Genomic DNA, 24,302 nt, shown 5'->3' with positions numbered 1-24,302 from the left:
CCATTGAAATAAACATTAAGTCTCCATTAAAAACACAGCTTTAAATTAATTAACTGATGTATCTGAGAAGATACAGTTTACATTATAGATTATTGTAAACTACATAACTACATTTTATGTCTCTAAGTTCTGAATAGTTTGTTTTAATTAGTAATTACTAAATACAGTTGTTAGGTAATAACTTACAATAAGATCTGTGCATTACTAGCAGAATATGTATTGTCAGTGAATGACTGTACACTTATCTATATGAAAAGTATATTAAAATAACGATGTTCCAATAAAAATCTGTTAGGTTTGGGAACAGGTATCGATTTTGAATACATGATTTGGGGAACATGAATTATGGGCTCAGAAAAATGTTTCAGTAAGCAGCAAAATGCTACGTGCATTTACAGTTATTTACAGAATCACAGAATCTTCATGGTTGGAAAGGACCCTTAAGATCATCGAGTACAACCAAACCCCCTACAATCTCTGTCACTAGAGCATGCCCTGAAGTGCCACATCTAGACGTTTCTTAAACACCTCTAGGGATGGTGACTCAACCACCTCCCTGGGCAGGCTGTTCCAGTGCCTGACCACTCTTTCAGTAAAGCAATTCTTCCTAATATCTAATCTAAACCTCCCCTGTCGCAGCTTCAGACCATTCCCTCTGGTCCTGTCATTATTCACCTGGGAGAAGAGGCCAACACCCACCTCTCTACAACCTCCTTTTAGGTAGTTGTAGAGGGCAGTGAGGTCTCCCCTCAGTCTCCTCTTCTATTTAAATAACTATTTAAATAGTTATTACATTAATTACTTAGATACATTAGTTTTATCTGCTGTGTTATTAACGGTAGTAGCTGAAAGGATTCAAACGTGTAACTTGCCTGACTGTGCTAACTTGCTAAATTGTTAGGGGAATAAATCATAATTCATGTCTGCAACTAATTGCAAAATCAAAATAATACAGCAAAAATATGCCTTGATCTTAGAGCTGGGATTAAGCACCATGACTGATTTGGTTGTATTGCACTGGCATTAATAATGCGGTTAATAGTCCTATTGATTTAGGGCAGAGAACATAAATGGGGAAAGCTATGTGTGAGCACGCTTGTTTTAAGGAAGCAGGCTGAGATTTTCAAAAGTGCTCCTTATTTATTTGTGCTGCCTCTGCAATAAGCGTGTGAGCATCTGAGTGTGAGCACATAATCCTTTTTAAAAAGTGAAGTCTTTTAACATTATCAAAACATCAAAATGAAAAGCTAGGTTTAGGGTGATAAACTTCTTGTTTGTTTGTTTTCTTCACTTGAAGGTTTTTCTGTTGAAAGAAAAAAAGAAGAGAGAAAATGTACATCTTCTGTTGAAGGTGCATAGTAATGTTCCATTCCTTATGTACCTTGTGAAAGATCCCAGTAGCATAAAAGGTTTGCTGCATCTTCTACAAATTAATTTTAAAACCCCTAGAAAACCGTCACGGTAACTTATCTGCTAATTTCATACATCATTTAAAAGGGGTCTAAAAGTCTTGCAGTCAGAATAGCTTAAATCAACATAACTAACTCCTGGAAGCTTCTATATCACAAAGGATATAGGGCTATTTGTGTAAGATTCGCACTCCAATATAATCTTTTCATTCTTGGTTATATACTACTGAGCATTTCTTTTTGTATTACTAGCAACTGAATTTTTATGAACTCTTCTATATTTTATAGTCTTTGTGGTCAAATTTGTTGTCATCTGACTTCCTGTCATTGTCCACAACCCTGTATCATCAACCTTTCCATGAAACACCAGGGGATGCAATGGGAGAAGACTAAAAAAAGGACATATATACATTTGATATTATAAACACAAAATATGGTTTTTATATGGCTTCTAATTAAGCTCTTTTTTCCGCAGTAGGAAGGCAGAGGGGGAATAATTAGAAAAACGGTATATTTGCAAAAGCCTGGGGGGGAGGGGGGGGTTGTGTGAACAGATGTTTGTGCGTGAATGAGTGTAAAGGGACAGTAAAAGTGTACAAGTGCATGCAACTGGTGACAGGATATATAGTGCTTACTCGGATATGAGCATTTGCATGCGTAAGACAACCTTTGCCCATGCAAACAAGCTTTGCATTTAGAATGGTCATCAAAAGACATTCCTTGATTCCAAGTACCCCACCAAATGGTATCAGCTACAGTTTTGCTCCATTCATATTCCAGTCTCTTTATAGTACTTTTCCATGTAGTTTTCCATAGATAGGCATATATTGCTCTAAATGCTTCTAGCATAGCATCATTTATTCACAGAAACTAGTCCTCCAAAATTTTTGCATATTGTGTAGTCACTGGAGGTGAGTTCACGTAAATTAAGTAGCAAGGTCAGATGTTTTCTTTCATATGCTTGTTGCATCTGTTTACTGAGGAAATGGCATCAAATGAAACTTGGCACGTGCTTAATCCTTAAATCATCTCAGCCCTCTCTAGAGGAATGTGTTGAGCATCCCCAGTGCGCCGACTTGCACGAGTTTTCCTCTCGCTGTGCCATAAGAGTTCAGCATACCTGGAATGCAGCGTTTCTTTTCTGAGTGGGAGCCATAGCCTGGAGAAAAGTAAAGCCAGTGCAAGGTCTGTACAGTTCTTGTCACAAAGCTTCACGTGCAGAAATCTTGCAAAATGACTTCCAGCTCCGGTGTAGGGATAAGAAGAACTGACTGTTGTTGGGTTTACATAGTTCGAGTCTAACTACACAGACTTAACTCTAAAATAGTGTTTTAAAACTTCAGACTTACAAAAGATTGCATCGAAAGATTCTGGGAGTTCTATCAGAACATTTGAAAGATGAAGGAAAATGAGGGATGTTAGGCAATAAATGCAAGTGCTGAACTTGTAACTTAAAACTACTGAACTACCATTTTGTAAAACTTGACTTGAGCTTAACTTGCAGTGATTTCCGTAACATTGCACCTTGCAATATATTCTATGTTTGATTGCAGTTGTAAATTCCTCTTTATGTGTACAGCTTAGTAAATAATACTGTTAAAAAGAATGAAAGAGACATTTCAAATTTTAAGTAAAAGAGATTGATTTTCAGTTTCTGTGTCTTGGTGGTTTTCCGTTTTTGGCCTCACTGCTGGTTTATACTGTGAAGCTGAAAACTCCCAAATCACTGGATTTTTAAAAATACAATTCAGACTTAATTTTTTTGCAATATTTGGGCGTGATTTGAAGTTGACAGCTTCATGCATGTACATTCAACTTACGAACACCATCCTGAATTCAGGTGTGAATTTTACCTTTAGTATGTTTATTGTTTTGTGAACTGTGCCTGAAGACTGTGGGGATAGACTTGGGGTGGAAGGGATGGAGCAGTAAAAGCATAGCAGCCCCCATAGTAGCACCACTTGTGATTTGCTTTCTGTTTCATGCTGGGGGGAGCAGCTGCCCTGTTCCACTATTCTGCATGTAACTCTGTTGTGTATGCATTTGTCTTTTTCTGTCCAAGAGATTGCCTAAATCCCAGGTGATCTGATGCAATACTCCAAGTACAGATACTATTAATTGAGCAGTAAGAGGAAGAACTTTGTCAGGAAAAAACAGGCGTTCCTGATCTTTCTCATTCCTGTGACAGAGTAGTGGCAACATCACACTGAAAGAATAGATTCCTAACAGTATTGAATGCTAGCAACATCTTCTTCAAAATAAAATGAAAAATAAAAATGAGAGGAAACTCCACTGTAAAGAGAGTCAATACAAACTAATCATTCATTTTTCCTGAAAGAACTTGTGAACGAATTATTTATGTCACTTGCTACATAAGACTGTAAACTCTTTTACAGATGAGCTTGAATATCCCTAACCAGGACAAAAGCAGGGTGAGAATCTCAGAATCTTGAAAGGACTGTAGGGGGGGGAGAAGAAGGATATCACAAAGGTTATGAGATAAGGGATCTGTTAATGAGACTACTCTGCCTTGCACTCTTGTATTGACTTGCACATAAGTCTTTCCCCATTGACTGCTACAGTTAATGCTGGGTATATACTTTTTACTTCGAAGTCTACACTTTTAATTAGCATGTATATTTGTTATTGTCATTATTAATGGTCATCCTTTCTGTTGTATGCATGTTCATGACATATCCTAATGATGGTCTAATGGGAAAAATATACTATTCACAGAATATCAATAAGAATGATGTAGATAATAGAAAATGCCAGCTGTACCTGAAACAACCAATTCCCAAACAATTCTACAGCATAAATAGATGCCAGGTCCCTCTTTGCGTAAGATAACCCTTTGAGATACAGAAGCAGTGCTGGGCCTGGTAGTGCCTTTGTGAAGGATCTTGCTTTCTTTTCCTTTGAAGAGAAACTTTCCTGTGGGGTTAGGCCAGATCAGAAGCCAGATTATGTGTTTTGGAGAACACAATTACATCATTAGGTTAAACACAAAGTAAGCACTTGATAGAGCCGACTTAATGGAGGGTGTTTGCATCAGATTCATCATTCGCTATCAGGTAATTGTGAAATTGCTTTAAGCCATAACAACAACACTCACCCCCTCCCTCATCCTCCAGTTCAGTTCCTCTCCTTTAAAGTCTCTGGGGTCATGACCCACCTGGAGGCCAAATATGTGGTATCTGGTGTACTGAATGATCTGATTATATTTTTACTAGCAGAGCCTTCAACTAAATGTGCAGTTCTAGCTCCCAAGAGCTATTGGGTAACAATCTGCTTTCCAGAGGTTACTCTTTTTTTTTTTTTTTTTTTTTTTTTTTTCTGGTATGTGAAGGACCATAGTCACCTATTTTTCTAACTAAAAGCGGGTACTGTTTACTGTACTTACACACTGCAAGTCTGCTGGATCTAGGCTGTGAGTCTTCTTGAACATCCAGTGTCATGTTTCTGTACAGATCTTTTGAAACCTGGATGACCACATGAGACAAGATTATTTGCTTGAATTGACAAGACTTTCTTGTAAGTTCAGCTTCTGGGGTTGAAAGTGTGATCAGAATTTCCCTGGGGCCTCTGCCGCACAGTTAAGTGATGTGGTGCTAAAATCAATCATCTTTGAAATTTTGCTTTTATTACTTCCATTTCTGTCTGCTTTGATGGAAGCTCCTGGTAATTGTAGTTTTGCTTTCCATAATGAAATGCCCATATTTAATTTTTTATTAAAGCCTACGGCATTAATACTTCGTCAGTCGGGGTCAGATTAGTGGAATTTCATGATTGCCTTGTTCATGTGTCTTTGTAAGGACCCAGATTGAGATGTGAGGGCTGCGTTCCAGCTCTGTTGTAAGGCAGCTCTCAAACTCCAGCAAATCTCATAGTTAATCCTCCAGTTTAGTCAGTGATGGCCCCCTGCAAAGAGGACTTGAAGTAGGTTTAGGAAATCTGCTTTGAAGAAGCATAGCAGCAGCAGAGATGTGTTGGGTAGTAATCATGATGCCTTGGTATCTGGATCTTTGCAGAGAAGTACCTTGAGAGGGACAGAGTCTGGGAGTGCGAGTGATATGAATGTTCGGAAATTCCCCTCTTATTTCATGTTTTGCTGCAGGTTTCATTTTGAAATTACTCAATTTTAAATGTGTCTTCTACTCTCTCTATAATAAATTTTAAGGACACGAAATACAAATTGTCTGTCTGAGTAGAGTAGTAAAGTTGGTGAGGGGAAGCCTGGAGACTGGCTGTTGTCAAACTGAACTTTCTTCCTTGGCGGGCTGGGGGGGAGGAGAATGTAAAGCAGCAAATCTTACCACACACATATACTCTGCATAAAGCACATATTAACATCCTGGAGAGTCCAATCCAAAACAGAGCTCAAAAGTTTACTAAGAGAAATAGTCAACTTATGAATTGCACTGGTATCCAGTGGTGCAGGTAAAAAGAAGAGTGAGGGTTGGAATACTGTATTACAGATGTGCAAATGGCTTGACACTGGGCATCTAACCAGCTCTGTGCTGAGCTAGCTGCAGTTAGTCCGCATGTAGATACTGAAAGAATTATTTACCCCCAAATCAAACCTCCTGCCCATTAGAAACCTCTCAGTGCACCCAAGTGGGCTCCGGCGTAGTTTGGCGTAGTATGGCTGGATGCGGGGCTGCGGGTGTGAGGGTGAGCACCAACGTATCGGTGTTGACAGGAGGACAACAGGCATGTGAGATCAGAGAGGAGCTCCTCAGCCAAGTCCAGCCCCGTTTTCTCTCAGACGCTGTGTCAGATAGTCTCAACTGCACTCAACCTGGGACCGTCTTTCCCACATCCCCCCGAGCCCATTGAATCTAATGTGAAATGTGCAGAATTTTTGGGGAACACTTGTCTTAATTTTGTTCTAGAAAGCAACAGGGTTTATTTTGTTGTTTCATTTTTACCAAATGGCCTCATATAGGAATGTAGGATAAACATGTTATTATACAGATAACTTTTTTTAGTAATGAGCATTAATTTAGTTGCATTTAAATCACTGGTTTTGGTCACATTTAAAAGTAGATATGGCAGGTATATGAGCACATTTAAGGCACCGTGTGCTCCTGCTGCCGCCTCTGCTGCTGCAGTGGTGCACTCACTGGGGGCTGCCTCCCATTTACGCTGGGAGGAGGAAAACGAAGCTCTCGCTAATTGCAGCAGGCATTTAGGGGTAGAATCAAAAGCACAAACACTAAGACATTAATACCTTGACTTGGTGCTGCTTTTGAGCAGGCTGGACGAGGACGGCACAACCCGAAGCGGCCAGCAGCTCCCTGCCAGAGGGTCTCGCCAGCTCCTCTCCCCTGCGGAGGGACAGCCTCCAGCTCCCTCCCGCCCCTGCTTCTCCCCCTCCAGCTCCCTTGAACTCCAAATGAGGCCCAGCTGTCCTAATGGCCTCAGGCGGTGTTAGGAAATCAGCTGCCCAGTGCTGGCTCCCTGGCGCTGGTCTCCGGGGCTCCCAGCTTCCCTCGCCACAGCCCAGCAGGATCCCTGTCCGCCGCTCCTGGCTCTCTGCCCTCTGGTACCTCTGCCTGCCCCCCATCTTGCACAAACACATCCCCGACAAGCCTTCGTCCTGCTCTGCTTCCATGCTGCAGAGACCAGTGCTCGTACAAGTTCCTTTTCTTTACTTGGCGTTTCCAGTTACAATCTTGTTTTCTCTCGGCAAACTAGAAATCTCCTCCGGTAATATTAGCCAACCTTCTCAGGTAAATCCACAACAATCGCTATCCACAAACAAGTCTCTTTGTATAGATTCCAGGGAGGCAAATTAAATAGCCTTGGCTAGACAACATTTTTGCTGTGTGCATGCCATATTTTATTAATAGTTTCCCACCAAAATGAAAATGGTTCGCATAGGTTGTATACAACATATGGATTGTAGGAAATGTGGAGGATGAACAGACTTCAGGCAGATGATGTGCTGTGGGAACTGCAAATTTTCAGATGCTTAAAGATTGATTCATATTTATAATGCTATTTTAACTAAAGTCTTTTAATTTGAATACATTTCTGAAATCCTGCCTTAAGCACATTGTACCTGACATAAAATTCCGTAGCACAGAAATGAAATTTCATAGTATGTAATTTAAAGATACAATAGTTCGTTGTGATTTCACTGGCATTTATGGAAATACCATCACTGATCTCAGTAAAACCAAGATTTCAGTCACTTAGCTGTTTTTCATCAATTCTTTGTTCAAAGGCACCTGACAGGATTTAGCGTACTGCAAACTTAACCCTGCTTCAGCATAACTTTTTCCTCAACTCACTTCGTAGTTGTGTGTTTGCACACGCTCTCTGCCATTTCCAAATTTAATGAAAACTTACAGAGTGAAAAAGAGAATCTACTTGTCTGAAATGTTTTATTGCTGAAATACATGAATGTGTCACATTAAGAAATTGTGTTTATCTTTTATTGTTGGGGTTGGGAAATACTGTTACCCCAAAATTTATTAAAAGGGAGTCTAAGTCAAAGATGAGGAATTCTTTGCTTAAAGTTGTACGAAGTCTCTGACTGACCAGGAAACTGAGCCTCTCTCTCAGTCTGGAGGTGAATAATTAAATAAGCTTCATGCCTATGTATTCCAGTAGTATAGTAATATTTAGCTCTTAGATATTTGTCTATACCAGCAGATCTCAAATGCTGCTATAAGCAGCTGTCACCATTATTTTCCTTTTACAGGTGGCCCCGAGGACCTTGAGCAACCCAGTGATAAAGCAGGAGTGGAATTGTAGGTTTTCTAAATGCCAACTTATCTTCTTGGCCAAGGTCTCTTCCTGGTCGTAGGGCTAGGTGACATCTAGTGAAGGGAGGTACAAAGATAACACTAAAAGGTTTTGTACTTTTCTATCTATTGATTTAACTGGGGAACAGCTATCTCTGGTGAAATAAAATTCTATGAAAATGCAGTCTTGTATTCGGAATATTGGGAAGTGTTAGATTGCTGTTTCTTTGGAGCAAATGTCATATGATACAATGATCCAGCGAAGTGGAAAATTTCATGTTTCAGTGAGTCTCCCTCAGCGTATTGGTAAAACCTTCCATGGCCATCCTGCTACGAAACGTGTATGTTTGAAAGTCTGTTTCCTAGTGCTGCGGGCACAAATGTAACAGGCTGTGGGCTGTATAATGTCACCCAAGGAGAAGTGATGATCTGCGGGACTGTGCTTGAGTATTTCATGAAGTTTCTAAATTTGTTATTGATATAAACTTAAGTGTTAGTTGTCAAAGCAGATATTTAAATGATTGTTATCACTATACTAGTATAAATCATAATTTAAAATAAAACCATTTCACAGCATTTGCTGTGTATGGTTTGTATGTTACTTATTTCTCTCTTTTTTTACTTACATCTTTTGTCGTAAGAGTAAGATTAGATCATTTGAGTTAAATGGATCAGACTGCATGTAAATCATAGTATTACATTGAAGACAAGAGGTGAAGACCTAAAAAGACAGAGAACTGACCTTCCGTGTGATTTCAGTTAATATTAGCAAGAACAAAAATTCAAGTTATCGGATGTCTCTATGTGTTATTTCTCTGCAAATGATGGCATACTGACAGGTAAAATCATGTAAATATACTCTTGGACAACTAGTGATGAAGCCAAATTTGATGTTTTTAATTTTCTGTGTGATGCACCCTTCTGCAGTCTACTCTGAAAATCCAAAAAAAGACAATAATAATGATTTTATCTACCATCCATTAAATTCTACGCCAGGCAGGTTCTTGAGGCTGTTGAGAGGCCTTGTATGCAGAAGACACAAAGCAGCGTGTTGGAAATGTGCTAAAAGCTGTTATTGAAACAAGAGGATACAGTCTCCCAGACTGAGAGAGAAATGTGAACACATAATAATGCTAGTTAGAAGTGTTATTTTCATAGCATACTTTCTTACTAACTTTGTATCACTGTCATGTTGGACTTTAATAAGACGTCAGTCTTCATTTGTAAATGGTCTGCATAAGTGCTTTCCCACCCCCTTATCAGCTGTTTTCTTTATGTTTTTAGATCATGGGGAATTCATACGCAGGGCAACTAAAATCTGCCCGTTTTGAAGAAGCTCTTCATAACTCTATAGAAGCTTCTCTGAGATGTAGCAGCGTTGTCCCACGGCCAATCTTCTCACAGCTGTACCTGGACCCTGACCAGCCTCCTTTCTTGCCGGAAGGTAACCATGAAAGTATGGCACATTTCAGTTGTTTTTTCTGTGTGAGAAAAGGGTGGGATGTGTTTCATTAAAAAAACAGAAAGCCACATAGCAGTTCATTGTGTGACGTAAAATCTGAATCTTAGGTCTCATTAAGGAGAATGGCATGCTGGTTATCTTAAAAGGATATAGATGCAAGTACTGTTGAAAAGTTTATTTTATTTTTTATTCTTGCTCAGATGTGAAGCCAAAGGTAGAAGAGTTGGATAAAGAGTTAGTACATCGCTATTCACAAAATGGAAACCTGGACTTTTCTACCAGCCAGACTGTTAATGAAATGGAAGATGAAGAGGAGGATGAAGACATGTCAGATTCAAGTAGTCCACCAATCCCGTATTCACAAAAACCTGCCCCGGAAGGGTCTTGCACTACTGATGGTTGGTGTCTATTCTTTTACATGTGAGATCTTTACAACTAATTCTCAGTATAATGCATAGTCTCTAAAGTTAGAAACTCTTGAGCTAGGAAGCCTGGAAATATATTTACAGTCAAAGTCTTAAATCTGAGAAAATATGGATTAAGAGGACTTCCTGGACACAGGAACTGTGTCCAATGCTGGACTTCCCAGTTCAAGAAAGACAAGGAACTAGTGGAGGGAGTCCAGCAGAGGGCTATGAGGATGATCAGGGGACTGGTGCATCTCTCTTATGAGGAAAGGCTGAGACACCTGGGTCTGTTTAGCCTGGAGAAGAGAAGACTGAGAGGGGAATCTCATCAATGTTTATAAATATCTAAAGGGCAGCTGTCATGAGGATGGGGCCAGACCCTTTTCAGAGGTGCCCAGCAACAGGACAAGGGGCAATGGGCACAAACTGGAACACAGGAAGTTCCATCTGAACATGAGGAAAAACTTCTTTACTTTGAGGGTGACAGAGCACTGGAACAGGCTGCCCAGAGAGGTTGTGAAGTCTCCTTCTCTGGAGATACTAAAAACCTGCCTGGACACAGTCCTGTGCAGGGTGCTGTAGGTGAACCTGCTTCAGCAAGGAGGTTGGACTAGATGATCTCCAAAGGTCCCTTCCAACCCCTACCATTCTGTGATAAAATATAATGTATTATTTCAAAGCAGGGTCTAAGACTCACTGTGGCACTCAGTTTCTGAGAGCCCCTTATTTTCTTTGGTCATCACTGGTTTACTGTCCTCAAAGAAGTTACTTAAGTCAGCATCAGTATGCCTGGTTCTCTGTCTGTCCCCCAGTTCTTCCCAGAAACATTGGCAAAACTGGATTTAGTTGCTTCCATGGGCAGAAGGAAGAGTTTGGAGAGAGAAAATGGAGACTTAGTGTTCCTTGTGCTGCCAAGGGGATAAGAGGGATGGTAATGAAAGCTTGTCTATTTTGTCTTCCCCACCTGCCTGCTGGCCATTGCTAGTTTATCCTGAGCTGTGCTAATTGTTGTTCAAGACAAGTAAATTTTTGACAGTACTATTTTTGTTTGGTTTTAAATATGTTAGAGAAAGGGTCAGATCATTATGTTTACATCTCTTGGACCAACTAAAATCAATGTAGTTGGTTCCCCTAATCCTATAATTGTGCTGTTCTGAAGATTTAACTTTGTAAAGAAAGAAGATCTGTTCATCTTTATTAGATATGCTTATCTTAAAAACACCTCCCCTCCAAACCCTCGAAAACGAACAACCCTTCCCACCAGGTCCAAGACCCCTTCTTGACATTTTATTCAATATCTTCCTGAATTATGGGTTTCCTCATGTAGAGGTCATAAAAAGTTGTGATTTATAGAATGCTTTGTACCCTACTGTGTGTGGTTATATGTCATGATAGAGGTAAGCAGTAGTGACTGGTAATCCTTCAACATTTGGCGGGGGTACGGATGGTAACTGGTGGCAAATGTTTACATTTTTGCTTTTATCCCTTCTGAATGCAGCTCACATGAGCATGTTTACCCTCTGTAACAAGGTACCACTCGTTCCCTGTAACACAAAGAATAGAAAGGCTGGCTGCTATGGAAAGTGGGGGAATATTGTTGGGAGAATTCGTTATTCACACAGAAGTGTGTTTGCTGTCCTTTGGAGGCTTGTAAATTGGTAGGAGGAGAGAAGAAGAAAGTATGAAATTATGTACTTCTAGGAAGGTATTCTTAGTTGAGGACAAGTATCAATAAAGGCTGCAAAATCTGTGGAAAGCAGTAGTTCTGATCACTTCTGTTAAAGAAATGTAAAAAAAAAAACTGGGCAGGATGCAGAAGAGAACCAACAGGATGGTTAAGAGGAAGGAGTTCTATCTAACAAGGCTGTTTGCCTGCCAGGACGAAAGCTGAGATAGCATATGCTTACACCTTCAAAATACAATAAGGACAAACACTAAGGAGGGAGAAGAGCTAGTCATGCCAAGGTCCTGCGGGAGCGTAATGAATGCATAAAATGATTGTAAATGCGTTCAGGTTAAAGGTTTAGGGTTCTTTAGCTATTGGTAATGTGGTTCTGGACCAGCCTGCTGGTAGCAGGAGTAGGGCTCAAAATTTTACCTGGCTCCAAAGCCACCATTCATTCGGTTGTGAAAGAACTTTTTATATGACATCAAGAGATCTTACTCAGTCTTACTCACGCGTTTGGGTGATCCCTGGTTGTGCTTGCATGCGCAGACAAAAATGTTAGTTGTGAGGTTGTGAGTTCCCAGATAAAGGCCCGTGTCTTTGCTTGAGAGGTGACCTTTCATCCGCGTGCAGGCTGCTCCATGTTCTCCTGTGCCTTTGCTCCCTCTGCTCAGCGTTGCTTCATAAGGCTGCCCTGCCTGACGTGGCACTGCAAGGACATGCTTAGCTGTGAAGCACTCACTGCCACGCAGACCTCTGTGCTGTGGCTGCGTATTGCATGTCACAAGGTTATGCCTAGTTATGCTATAGTTTCATAGTATACGTAACTATATGCTCATGTATATATGTAATATTATTTTTAGTATGTCCTGGAAAAAGATGACCTACCAGGGTAGTTCTGTGTTTTGGTTTTTAGCTAGATGATCAGAGCACCCTAGAAGAAAGTTTCCTGTGTTACATCCGCAGAATTTTAGGCTTGTTCCTTCCTCCTTGTCAAGCTTACCATTCTGAATTTACAAAATCTGTCTCACTCTTCAATGCTGTTCTCAAGGAGCTGATTTAAGAGAAGAATATTTTTGTATCTGGAAGAGGAAAGGAGAATACTTTTTTTTTAAATACTGCTAATACTCTGTTAGGATAGTTTTACATAAGTGTTTAAAACACCCAGGTTCCCAAACATTCACGTTGCAGACGGTGTCTCAGCAAGATATTAATCTGATAGCTCATCTTTCATCTCATGAATATGCCCTTCCAGAGATGTAAGAGAGGATTGCTGCCATTGTTTACATCCCTTATCTTAGTTATTTAATTACAAAGATAAATAACATTAGGAAAATCTTAAAGGATACTGATAGACTAATTGAAGTCACTGTAATTGTTTGGATGCTTTAAGCTAAGCACGTATTTAATTGCTTATCCAAGAGCAAAATATTGGTACTACAACCTGCAGTTCATAGCTCCGCTTGCTGTAAATCCTGCCTCCCACCTCTTAGCACAGATGGGGTGAAACTTTTTTCCTTTTTCAGGTATTTGTGTTGTTTGCTGTTCCTGAATTCAGAGTTTATGCCATAACCATTGTATTATTTTCTGTGGTGCCTTGTTCTTTCAGGCAGATGGCACAGTTGTCAGTCACGTGGATGCAGAAAGTAGATCTTAATGCCTTTATTCATCACTTAACAAAAATAAGTGCCTCACAAGTGACAGTTTTTTGATGTTCCTTCTCAGAAGGCACTAATATTAAATTCCTTAACTCTTCTGTTAGCCCATTGCAAAGAGCAGCTCTATTTGCCATTGGTCCTTACTATTAGTCACAAAAGTAAAGATTTTGTAATCGAGAAGAATAATGGTATTTGGGAGATTCATTTATTTTCTGGGGCTTTTTTTTCTGCTCAGCACAAACTTTTATAACTAACTAATACCTTCCATGAAAAGAAGGTTTCAAGAAAAATACCTCTTCATTTTCATACAAGTACCTCAAATAAGCAACAAAATAATACAAGAAGCTGTTCTGAACCACTTGTTTGCTGTAGCTTTGACACAGGCTGTTTCTAATTTGTGGAGTAGCATTTTATGCAAGCTGTGGCAAACACAATAGTAGCACCTTTCTTTTGTTAGTAAATCCTCAATTTACCTGGTGCTTAAAGAAGGGCCAAGGTAGTTTCAGAGGCAATTAGGTAAGCAGGTACTTAACACCTGATCAGTTACTGTGAAGTTACAATAGCAAGTGACAGTGACCAGTAATTCATATGCAATTCTTGGAAGCTAATTCCTTATGCAAATACCCCATTTATTGCAGTACAACAAGGGGCCAGTAACCCACATTGAAACTGCTTCTTGTTACTGGTGGGGAAAGGGAAAATATATACAAATTTCATTTTTAAGAAGATTCCAGCACTTCTAGGTGTCGGCAGTTGCGAGGATACATTTTCCTTTTCAGGAAGATGAGACTGGATTAATTTAAATGAAGTGATGTTGGAGAATGCAAATGTGCTTCTCAGATGTAAAAACTAATGGGTTTTCATTCAAAGAATTGCAGATAATGTCTGTAAAAGCTATTCATTATTCTTTTTTGTGATTGCTTTTGGTATTTGCAAATCTCTAATCCGAATATAAATGCCTGTTCTTTATTTAAAACAAAGCTGAGATCCTTTGGGAAGATGATTTTTTTTAATGGAACAGCTCAGCTGTGGGCTTTTTATAATTAGACATTGATAAACAATTTTGTAAAGAGAAGCTGGTCTGTTTTAGTGGCTCATGGTTTTTTACCTTTTCATACTTAGATGTCACGCAGGTAAGTGTGACACTGAAGGGCCATTCTTTTTTCTTAGGAGTTGTATGTGTTAGTGCTGCTTGACATATAATGGAGTTTGCACCTGAATTTCTAAATGAATAGCTATGAAATGTAAATGGATTTTGCATGTTCCAAATCTTAAACATAGGCAGCACAAGTTCTGCTTGTACAGAGATGTCACGTTTTGTCTTTCCTAATGTGGAAATTGTTCTCTTACACAGATAATTAAATATCAATGCAAAAATCACGCAAAACAGGAAAAAAAAAGTTTGGCGTCTCTGTGTTGCTTGCTAACTAGAAAAAGACGATGTAGTGAGAAGCGGGTTAATCCCTCCTTCGTCTACCCTTGCTTCCAAATTAGTGTTCCTTGCGTGGAATTTTCTCATTCAGTTTAAAAAAGCAGCAGGAATTAAAAACCAGAAGGGTTGCAGCCCCAGAAGCCAGGGGAAAGACGGATAATGAAGGGCTCTTGAGTATACCATCTGCTTGTCTTTGAAGGAAAATTCAAGACTTCTACTGCGCAGAAGTAGATTTGCATTCTCTCTGTATCTCCTGGTCAAAGTGATCCCCAGCTTTACGTGACGAAACTCTGCAGCTTGTTACAAGAGAAGAGCCCCCAGAGGCTCTGTATGTGTTGCCCCCCCTCTTGCTGCTCGACTGTTAGGAAGGATCCCTTTCCCCTCCGCAGAAGGGGAGCCAGAGGAAACTACTTTTAGTGTCAGCCCTGTTACTTGTCTCGTTCCCTCAGAAAGTGAGATTTCGGCAGTTGCCTGTGAGCTCTGCTGCCTGTCTGTCAGGAAGCTGGTAGCTTTGGTATCCTAAGGTACGTAAGTATCCTAAAGGTACTGAATTCCAGCAAGATTTGTGAAGTTCAGGAGCTGGTTGGGTGGCATCGGTGTCCCAAAACTAGTGTCCCCTGGGGCAGAAAAGTAATTATAGCTCTCCTCTTACACAGCCTGAACATTACAGAGGCATTTGCTGGCCAGCCAGTCTACACATACATACCTCTGATCCGGAGGATCGCCAACCAAAGCAGAGGAGATTGTGCAAGGAGGAAGGAGGACATGGAAGGGTTCTGAGAGCACTTTGGGTAGAGTAAGAGAAGATACAGAGGGTAAATCTTAGGTATTGTTTACAGATTAGGCAGGATGCAGCATTTCTACATATCCTAAATGGTGGGAAATATTAAATATATTCAGATCAATAGTCTCTCAGGTAAGAGGCTGCTGTTGCCTGTGATAGCAGACTGAGATCCATCAGTTTGTTTCAATGGGTACTGCTAAGATGTTACTGAGTAATGCTTATAAACTTGTTGAGATGTTGTGATGGGTTTCTTAGGATTTCCCTACACCTTCTCCCCTGGGGACTTGTGCAGAATGGTGATGTGTGCAGTTCCTCGAAGTGTAGCTGAAGTTGGTTTGCCCCTGTCCTGGATGATAGCAGAGTCTTTCCTTCCGTCTCAGGTGTTGTGGACTGCTGGAGCTTTTGCTTCACCTCACTGGGACATCAAAACCCTCAAGCATCCAAAGAAGTTCTAAGTTTCTCATGTGATATTCAGCCTTCTCAATGCTGTGTGCTCTTTCTGAAAGCAAGTCTATATTGAAACATAACTGTTAACAACATTGGCAACCAAAATCCTGCTTTCTTTGGTGTCCTAGTATTGCTGTTGCTAGTAATTCATTCTAAAGCTTCTTTTTAGTCCCTGTTTGGGCTTCTGGGCGTTTCCTGAAAATTTTTAGGTAGAAACCAGGCTAAGGAGTAATTGTGTAAAAGCATAGGTTTAAATCTGTCTCGAAATGTTGCTGCACTTGCTGTGTCGTAATCCTTATCTACAGATTTCCTGTTTACCCACATTGTCAGTGGTGGGTGATTTTTCTATTTTAAATCTAGATGTAGGATGGTATTTTCTAAGCATGTCAGCTACTCAGATTTCACTGAATGCCTAAATATTTAAGGCCAGTTTTGAAAATTCGGGACATACTACCCAAATGGCATAAACATTTAAATAAGCAAATTCTATTTTGAATGTAAGGGAGTTTTGTTCCTATATTTATCTGCAACTGTTTCTTTCTAAATTACATTGAAAAAGGTCTAGATAATACTTAGCCTGGTACCTAGCTTTCCATTTGATTAGGATCAATATGTTTCTAAGGAGTACACCTTAAAAAGAGTTTAACATACTAAAATCAAATTGCATCTGATCAGAAAAGAATAAATTTTGCTTTAAATATGCAGTTTTAATGGTTTTCCTCTAAAATGTAGGGGACTTCTTATTGGGAAATTATCATTAAAATCCGTTGATTTGTAAATAAAAACTTTAGGTACTCATTTTAATTCATTGGCTGGAAGACGGTATGTGAGGGGTGAATCCAAGCTAGCTTTCAGCTCGAGTGAGCTGCTGGTGGAACTGAGCTCATTGAATTACTGAAGAAACTATTCAGCCAAGAACTGGTTCCACAGATTGTGGGTGTAGGCACAAGACTGAACCTGCATCGGGCCATGTTTTCAGCACGCAGCTGCTTGCCAGGAAGTTCGTGCTAGCTGCCTCTGTGCATTCCACTTTGCGCATGCTCTTTGTCTGGTACAGTTCTGAGATAAAAACAAAACCGTAAGTTTGCTACCACTTTTGCTGAGGTTTTAAACTATGGGTTTTAGCACAATAGGTGAGAGTGCAGACACGTATTAATAATGGTTGAGGTAGCTCTTGGTTAAGCTGCGATCACGTTGTGTTTCCAGATGCTTAGTCAGTGCCTTTCTCCAGTGGTTTGATTCCCTCCCCCCACCCCTGCTTACAATTTCTGTAGCAACTATGGACTACTTGAATATTTTTAATTAAGTGTAAGTAATATACATTAGTAGCTGAAGTCTTAACAATTATTACAGTAATTTCAAATTTATTTTGATATGTTTGTGTTTAACACTAATGTTGATTATTGTGATTATGATTGTCTTTGTTTTGAAATATTGATTCATGCAGATGCATGCATGTGTCGTCTCTGTTGTGGTATTTCTGTGGTTGGAGTGAAAGAGAGATGGTCCGTGGACAAATGTGTGATGTCATTGGACATCCTGAAATAGGGGGGATGTCTGCCAGCTGCTCCTGGGGGAGGGCTGAGGCCGGACTGTAGCACTGATCTTGCAGCTGGAGAAGTGAGAATTGGAGGGGAACACAACATAAGAGTCTGCTTCTTCATAAAATTTGGTAGTTCTTTCATTGACTTCTGCCTAAAGGAAATCAGAACGCCCAGTGTGATCGTACCCTTTCCTGTGGAGGAAGCCACATGATTGTTGCTTTCTCTTACACCTGTCATTTCCTTGCTTGAAAGTAGAATTTACTCAATAACAACAATATGAGGGAGATGTACAGAAAAGTGATATAGATCCCTGTAAGTCCAGTGTTGAAGCAGATGAGAGTCCTTGAATGTTATTGTTAATGTACTTAGTCTAACTTTGAAGTTGGCTTTGGTTTGATGAAAAGATTGGACCATCTGGACTTCCAGAGGTCCTGTAATTGCTCTACGCTGTCCCATCCAGCCTTCCGAAAATCCCCACCATGGCTGATTGGTGGGTGGCTGACAAGCTCACCCCGAGTCCTGAGCTCCCAAGGGCCCTGTTGCGGTGCCCGGCCACAGCTCTGGGCTGCCCTGCCGGGCTTTTTTGTCTGTCCCAGCCTGCCACCTGCTCACTGCAGGACATGGAACAGCAGAAGCTTGCGCCAGTTCCCAGTTTTGCCTTCTGTCACTGGCTTTAGCCCTACATTGACCGGTAGCACAAGAACCAACGTTATGTTATTTTGTGTACAACTGTGTGTTTGGGTGGGGAAAAAAACTAATTGGAGAATTGAAGTCATGCAGCCCATTGAAACTTCAAGAGACTCAATTGGAGACTTACAGAAAACATACTGGACATCTCTAAAACTAGTGAATTAATCTTTTGCTTGCTGGAATTCCTAAAATGTATAGACAAATTAAAAATTAGGTTTTTAAAATATTTTTCTTTTAGTAGTCAGTACTGAACTTCAGGCATCAATTTTTATCATTCCTTTCTATTACTTAGTGATGTTTATGTACCAGTACCAGCCTGTTGCAAGAAACAAAACCAAAATTGGTTATCTTGAAAAGACTGTAAACTAAAATTTAGCAAAGAAAAATATATTCTTTTGGATGGTTTAAGAGCTGTTTTCTGTTATAAAATCACAAACTTTCCTTCTTATTTTAAATGTGGTGTTTTTTTAAATTGAGTTTCTGAGCCATTTGATGTCTAGTCTTTAGAGACTTATGTCTATTCTCTGCCTGAATGTGTTCAGGATCTCTTTAAAATAACGATTCTCTATTGTCTCTGAAACCTTGAGCTAGTGGATCCGATGAGATGCTATCTCCCATTTTCTCTATTTCCCTTGAAAGGGATATATTTAAAAACCCCAGTTACAGCACCAAGTTATGAAGCCCAATTTGCTTTTGGAACTGATTAAAAAGAAGAAAATTAAATGAAATCTTTTGAAGATTTATCATTTGTTTTGGTTTGTGTTTTAGGTTTTTGTCAAGCAGGCAAAGATTTACGGTTAGTATCTCTGTGCATGGAGCAAATCGATATCCCAGCAGGCTTCCTGTTAGTAGGAGCCAAATCTCCCAACCTTCCTGAGCACATTCTAGTCTGCGCTGTGGACAAGCGGTTTTTGCCAGATGATCATGGAAAAAATGCACTTTTAGGTAAGAGATTTTTTTTTCTTCATACCATAATAATTCAGAACAAAAAGGTCAGTTCAAAATTATCTGAAGTCTTTTCAACTAATGATCCTCTATTAGAAGTATGCTGAGGAGAGGCTTGTTTTTATTAAATTAAACCCGTAGCTGAACCTACCTTAAAAGCCCATTTTAAAACAAGTCCCTGATTCCACAATTAACCACAATCAAAACCTGGTGATTTCTGTGTGGGCAGAAGTCAATTGCAGCCCTGGCATTCTAAATCTGAACTATCCACATACTCTCTATCTCTGCAGATGGTTACATTTTCATTTAAGAGGAAATATGCTCATGCAACTGTAGAAGACAAGCTATCTATTTTCTGTCAATTAAGGGACAAATTCTGCCCTTGGCTCCACCAGCAACATTGTTCTCAATAGGAGCTCTGAGGGCAGTTTGGGTCTCAAAATCTAATACACAGGGAAAAAAAAAACATTTACGTCATAATTGGTTACATTTATGAGCTTTAAAATGTTAATACAAGAATGCTTCTTGGTGATTGAAACAGACGTATGTGCACCTAGATTTCCGGCCTGCCTCACAACTGGTACACATTTTAACAGGCTAGTAAAAGTCATTTAATGTATCTTGTCTCCTGTAGCCTATTTTGAATTTGCTCTCTCATTTCTCCCTCCAGTCATTGTGCTGCCTAGAATATATTCAGAAAGATCTTTCAACAGGGAAGAAATTACAGTAAAACATAAATACCCTGATTTAACCACACTGCTCAAATCCTGGTCCCGACCAGCAATATTTTACATAACTATTGAAAATATCTCCTTTTTGTACTTACATGCTTTAACGTTATTTTTCCCTAAAACCCATTTAAATATGCTACTACACACTGTAAACCTTTGGACCTAAGGCAGAAAACCCACTGGCCTGAGTTAGATGGGAACTGTGGTATGGTGTGCCCTTGCTGGGTCTGGTTGGGGACGTGGGATCCCGGTGTACTCTGGCGTATACTGCCATCCTCAAAGGAGCTGCTGCCTCGCTGGGCAGGGGAAGTGTCAAGAGTTGATCAATAAGACCTCTCTGATAGAGAGACAGATGGTGTTTAGTAACGTTAAGTGTGGTGCTACTTGTCTTTGTTGGTAAGCCTTCCTCTCCCCACCCCCCAGCTTTGTATCCATCTATCATCTCTGATATCATTTGATAATGAGCCCAGTGACTCACAACTCTGCTCTGGCATTGCTGATGTTACATCTTTAAATGCCTCTAGGCCTGTGTAACTGGTATCTATGAGTAAAGAATTGACTCTGTAGCTCTGTAAGACCCTGATGGCTGTTTCTGACAACTGTGGAGATGCACCAATAGTTCCTATGGGTTGCAAGGGAGAACGGAAGGACTGATTCAGTCGCGGGAGAAACGGGATGGACAAATGTACTTGGCATCCTCAGCAACATGATGGTAAAAGATGATAATGAGGCACAGTATAGGCTAAAGACAGTGGCCTAATTAATAAGAGTTTTATGGAAAATGCATTTTGTCAGAAAGACTGGGTATCTTTTTTGTAAAACTATGAATTTGGCTGACAGGTGAGTGTAGGAACCAGTGTTCTCCGAGGTGCTTAGCATTGTGGAAGATAATGATAGTAAGGAGGATGAGAAATTGGTTTTGTTACAGATCTCGAGCTGATTAGTAAATGGAAAAAAAACCAAAATAAAGCATTTCTATTAGGTACTCATCAATCCAGCAATATTATAAATCCTTATTGATGTTCCAGAAAGAATATAAAGTATTTTTTCATTAAGGGTTGAAAGTGATTCAGACATGAGTGGAATGGCAAATAAGCCTGAGGAGTTTAATTGTTCAGCATTAGACAACAGAGGGCTTATTCAAATCAGGATTTGAAGGCAGGCCCATTTCAGAACATGCCCCGTACTTTGTTGTAGGAGATGTTAGACCACTGCCATCTGTGTGCCAACATTGCCATTAGTACAGTTGTGAATGGGGCTGGAAATAAGGGTGTGTATAATCCTGTCTGGACCCTTTTCTACAGACCTTGAATCAAAATTTCATCCCCTTCTGTGAAACCGTGTTAGAATCATTGCAGAAAAGCAGTCTTCTGCTATTATTCCTAAATATGTTACTTTCATTACAGGTTGTAGATTTTTATAAAACATTCTGCAGCACTCCTAACTTTTGCCATGAAAATCTTGACATTAAATGATTGCTTTTAAGACCTTAATAAGCTGTAAGGTTGAGCTTACCTGGCAAGTGCCTTGTTTAAGGAGTCTCAGAGAAAATTCACTAGATATTAGGGTTAATTTTAGCCATATGAAGTTGTAATGGCTACTAGAGTTTAGCCACTGTTCTGAGAGAGGGAAGCATGCAGCTTGGATTCCATGTGTTTTACTGTAGAAATGTGGAAGTAAAATAGGAAACCTCATAGAAATATCCTAGCCTGGCATCATAGCTTCCCCCCGCCAAGTGGTTGTTCCTCTCTGCGCTATGTAGAGTGGAAAATTGGTGGTAGGATTTTGGCATAAGTTAATATGACCTAGAAAGATGGAAGAGTTTCAGAAAAGCTAAGACTAAAATCTGCCTGTGTTTGCTTCCTGACACACGTGCGGTGAGCAGGCATCCACAGTAGTTATCTGGCTGGAGGCCTCCAGTCGCTCTGAATGTGATGTGCAGGTAGGTTAAAATGGCCTTATTCCTTGCAGATGGCACAAGTCTTTTAATCTGTTTGTATACCTTCTGCTTCATTCTTCCAGGATTTTCTGGGAATTGTATAGGTTGTGGAGAAAGAGGATTTCGATACTTCACAGAGTTTTCCAATCATATCAACCTGAAATTAACCACTCAGCCAAAGAAGCAGAAGCACTTAAAGTACTACCTAGTAAGAAGCTCCCAAGGTGTGCTGTCAAAGGGACCCCTTATTTGCTGGAAAGGTAATTAAGGTGCCCGTTCATTTAAGTGTTTGGGTTTTTTTTTTATATTAGTGTGATGTTGAATGTGAAACTGAAAGTTGCTGTTGAAAATATGTGCATTCAAAAGTAACTGTAGAAGATTAATTTCTTTACTGCCTGAAGGAAAAATTCCCACTGATTTCAGTGAAGTCTGGATTTTACCGAAGAGGTTTATTTAAGTCCTAATAGTAACCGTGCAATTGTAAATGGTCTTCCTCCATCTCCCTATGCTTTCAGTGTGGGCCCTAAATCTACCTTTCTTGGGCTGTGCAGCCATCTTGGTAGAAGAAATAAAGTTGCTCAGTCTGCTGATTCTTTCCTGTGCCTGAAGCAAGATGACTCACAGCCAGGGCTCCAACATTGGCCTTTCCACTGATATTCATCTTAGTGGGTGCAATTCAATCTGTCTAATGCCTGAGGACAGCTAGCATGCCATAAGATTAAGAAAGCTCAGGTCACTCATTTCAGGGAAAGAGGAGAAATCTTGCATATTCTTGCCATTTATGGTGTGTTTTACACTTGGGCTTACCCTCTACCGGAGCAGCCTGTGCAATATTCTTATGCGCTAAAGAGATGATATTTGTGACCCCAAGGCAAGGTAGCCATGGGGTCTGTTTCTGGAGGATGCAGGTTTTTGTAGCTAGAGCCATGCAAAGACTCAGGGAGAGAATGGTTTACCTACTCACTGTCTACTAAGTTGGTATATATGCAGACTGCTTGTCTTCCTCAGCTGTAGTTTCACTCAGTAAAAACAGAGTTTGATCTGGTGCATGTTACCAAAGAGGATGATATGAGGAGGGAAGATCCACAGGAGGACTGACACACATCTGAAGAGTCACATCCTCATGTGAATGGCGGCATGACACCAGAAAGAGATGGTTATCACCGAGCTGTATGAGTGATGATAGTATTGTATCAGCTAGTGGTTCAAAGGGATCCCGGCTTCAGCTGCTTTTCTCAGTTACGAGCTTTAGAGCGGATGCATTTTTCAGCAGCATTTTTCACAAAAACTATGGAAAAAATTAATTTGGTAGTCTCTCTTTGAAGTTCCAAATACAGAAAAAGGAAACCTTATTTTAATTTTGGAATCCGTTTTTGGAAACCCCTCCCTGATGCTCATGCCGTTGGGATTTGTGTGTGTCCTGGTAAATGCTGTCAGGGGTAACGCACATGAAAAACTAAAATGTCCTTCTAGTTACAAATGTAAAGATGTAGAAGAGGCAAATACTTTGGTTATGTGCTGATTACAAGTGTTTTGAGCACCGATGAAAGTTTAGAAAATCGACCAAGAATTGACCTCATGGCCATTATTTTGATAGGCTCTATCCCCATGTTGCTACCATCCATCTGGTAACCCTTCACTCTTTACTTACATTAGAGGTCTAATTAAAAGAAGAGAAATGGTCTTAAACACCCCCTTCTCTTCAAACAAAATCTGATCAGATCTCAGTTTAAAAAATGGATTAATGTGCGATTTTTAAGGTGACTTTCTCCTCCCTTAACTCAGTTTTCATCCAGACAGACACTCACAGTGCTGAGATCTCCCGGAAGATTTTGTGGAGGCATACTAAGAATTTGGGTTTCAGCACAATTTCCCCTTTTAGAGGGCAACATATGACGGTTTGTATAAAGGTTGTACCACAGAAGTCACTGAGTGTTTCCCGGGATATGCCCAATACCTTCAAATCTCTTGGAAGCTGTGAACTGAGGGCTCTTGCCGTTTTGCAGCATCTGTTCTGTATTTGCCCGGCCCTCTGAGTGGTCCCCGGGGAGGTTTTCTTAATTAGAAGACAAAGTTGACTAAACTGTGAGAGCCGTGTTTTTGTTGAATGCTGCCATTTGCCACTGTTTGTTGTACGTGCTGTATGTATGCTTTTAACATTTTGTCACCTTTCGCCGCCGTGTTGCTGAACTTTCGCTACTGGAAGGCAGGCCTTGTTAATATGTACTGTAGCTGCTTCGTTTGCAGAATGTAGAAGCAGGCAATCATCTGCTGCTAGCCTCTCTGCTAAACCAAATTCTTCGGTGTCACCGTCCACGACCCCAGAGGGTGGATCAGCTAATGGATACAAATCAGGGTTCACTCAGACAGGTAGGAGCTGAAAGTGCTATAAAGATAACCATTGGGGGTGGTAAGTTATCTCAGATATTGGTA

The 24,302-nt window shown here is 40.2% G+C and overlaps 1 protein-coding gene across 9 annotated transcripts in view; it reads left to right on the top strand.

The window, feature by feature from the left end:
* Window positions 1-24,302, top strand: part of GREB1L (GREB1 like retinoic acid receptor coactivator) — a 143,432-nt gene that overhangs the window by 67,954 nt on the left and 51,176 nt on the right. For 4 of the 9 annotated variants that reach the window (XM_054189424.1, XM_054189421.1, XM_054189422.1 and 1 more), the window contains 5 exons: window positions 9,449-9,620; window positions 9,827-10,024; window positions 19,023-19,199; window positions 21,953-22,129; window positions 24,102-24,239. In XM_054189424.1, the coding sequence (XP_054045399.1) occupies window positions 9,452-9,620; window positions 9,827-10,024; window positions 19,023-19,199; window positions 21,953-22,129; window positions 24,102-24,239 (859 nt within the window). In that variant the 5' untranslated portion in view covers window positions 9,449-9,451. The remainder of the gene's footprint in view (window positions 1-9,448; window positions 9,621-9,826; window positions 10,025-19,022; window positions 19,200-21,952; window positions 22,130-24,101; window positions 24,240-24,302) is intronic. The other 5 variants (XM_054189428.1, XM_054189427.1, XM_054189425.1 and 2 more) reach the window with 4 other exon arrangements.

The sequence above is a fragment of the Rissa tridactyla genome, chromosome 2 (assembly GCF_028500815.1).
Source record: "Rissa tridactyla isolate bRisTri1 chromosome 2, bRisTri1.patW.cur.20221130, whole genome shotgun sequence".
NCBI lineage: Eukaryota > Metazoa > Chordata > Aves > Charadriiformes > Laridae > Rissa > Rissa tridactyla.
The sequence above is the reverse complement of the archived record's forward strand: the minus strand, read 5'-3'. Positions and strand labels throughout refer to the sequence as shown.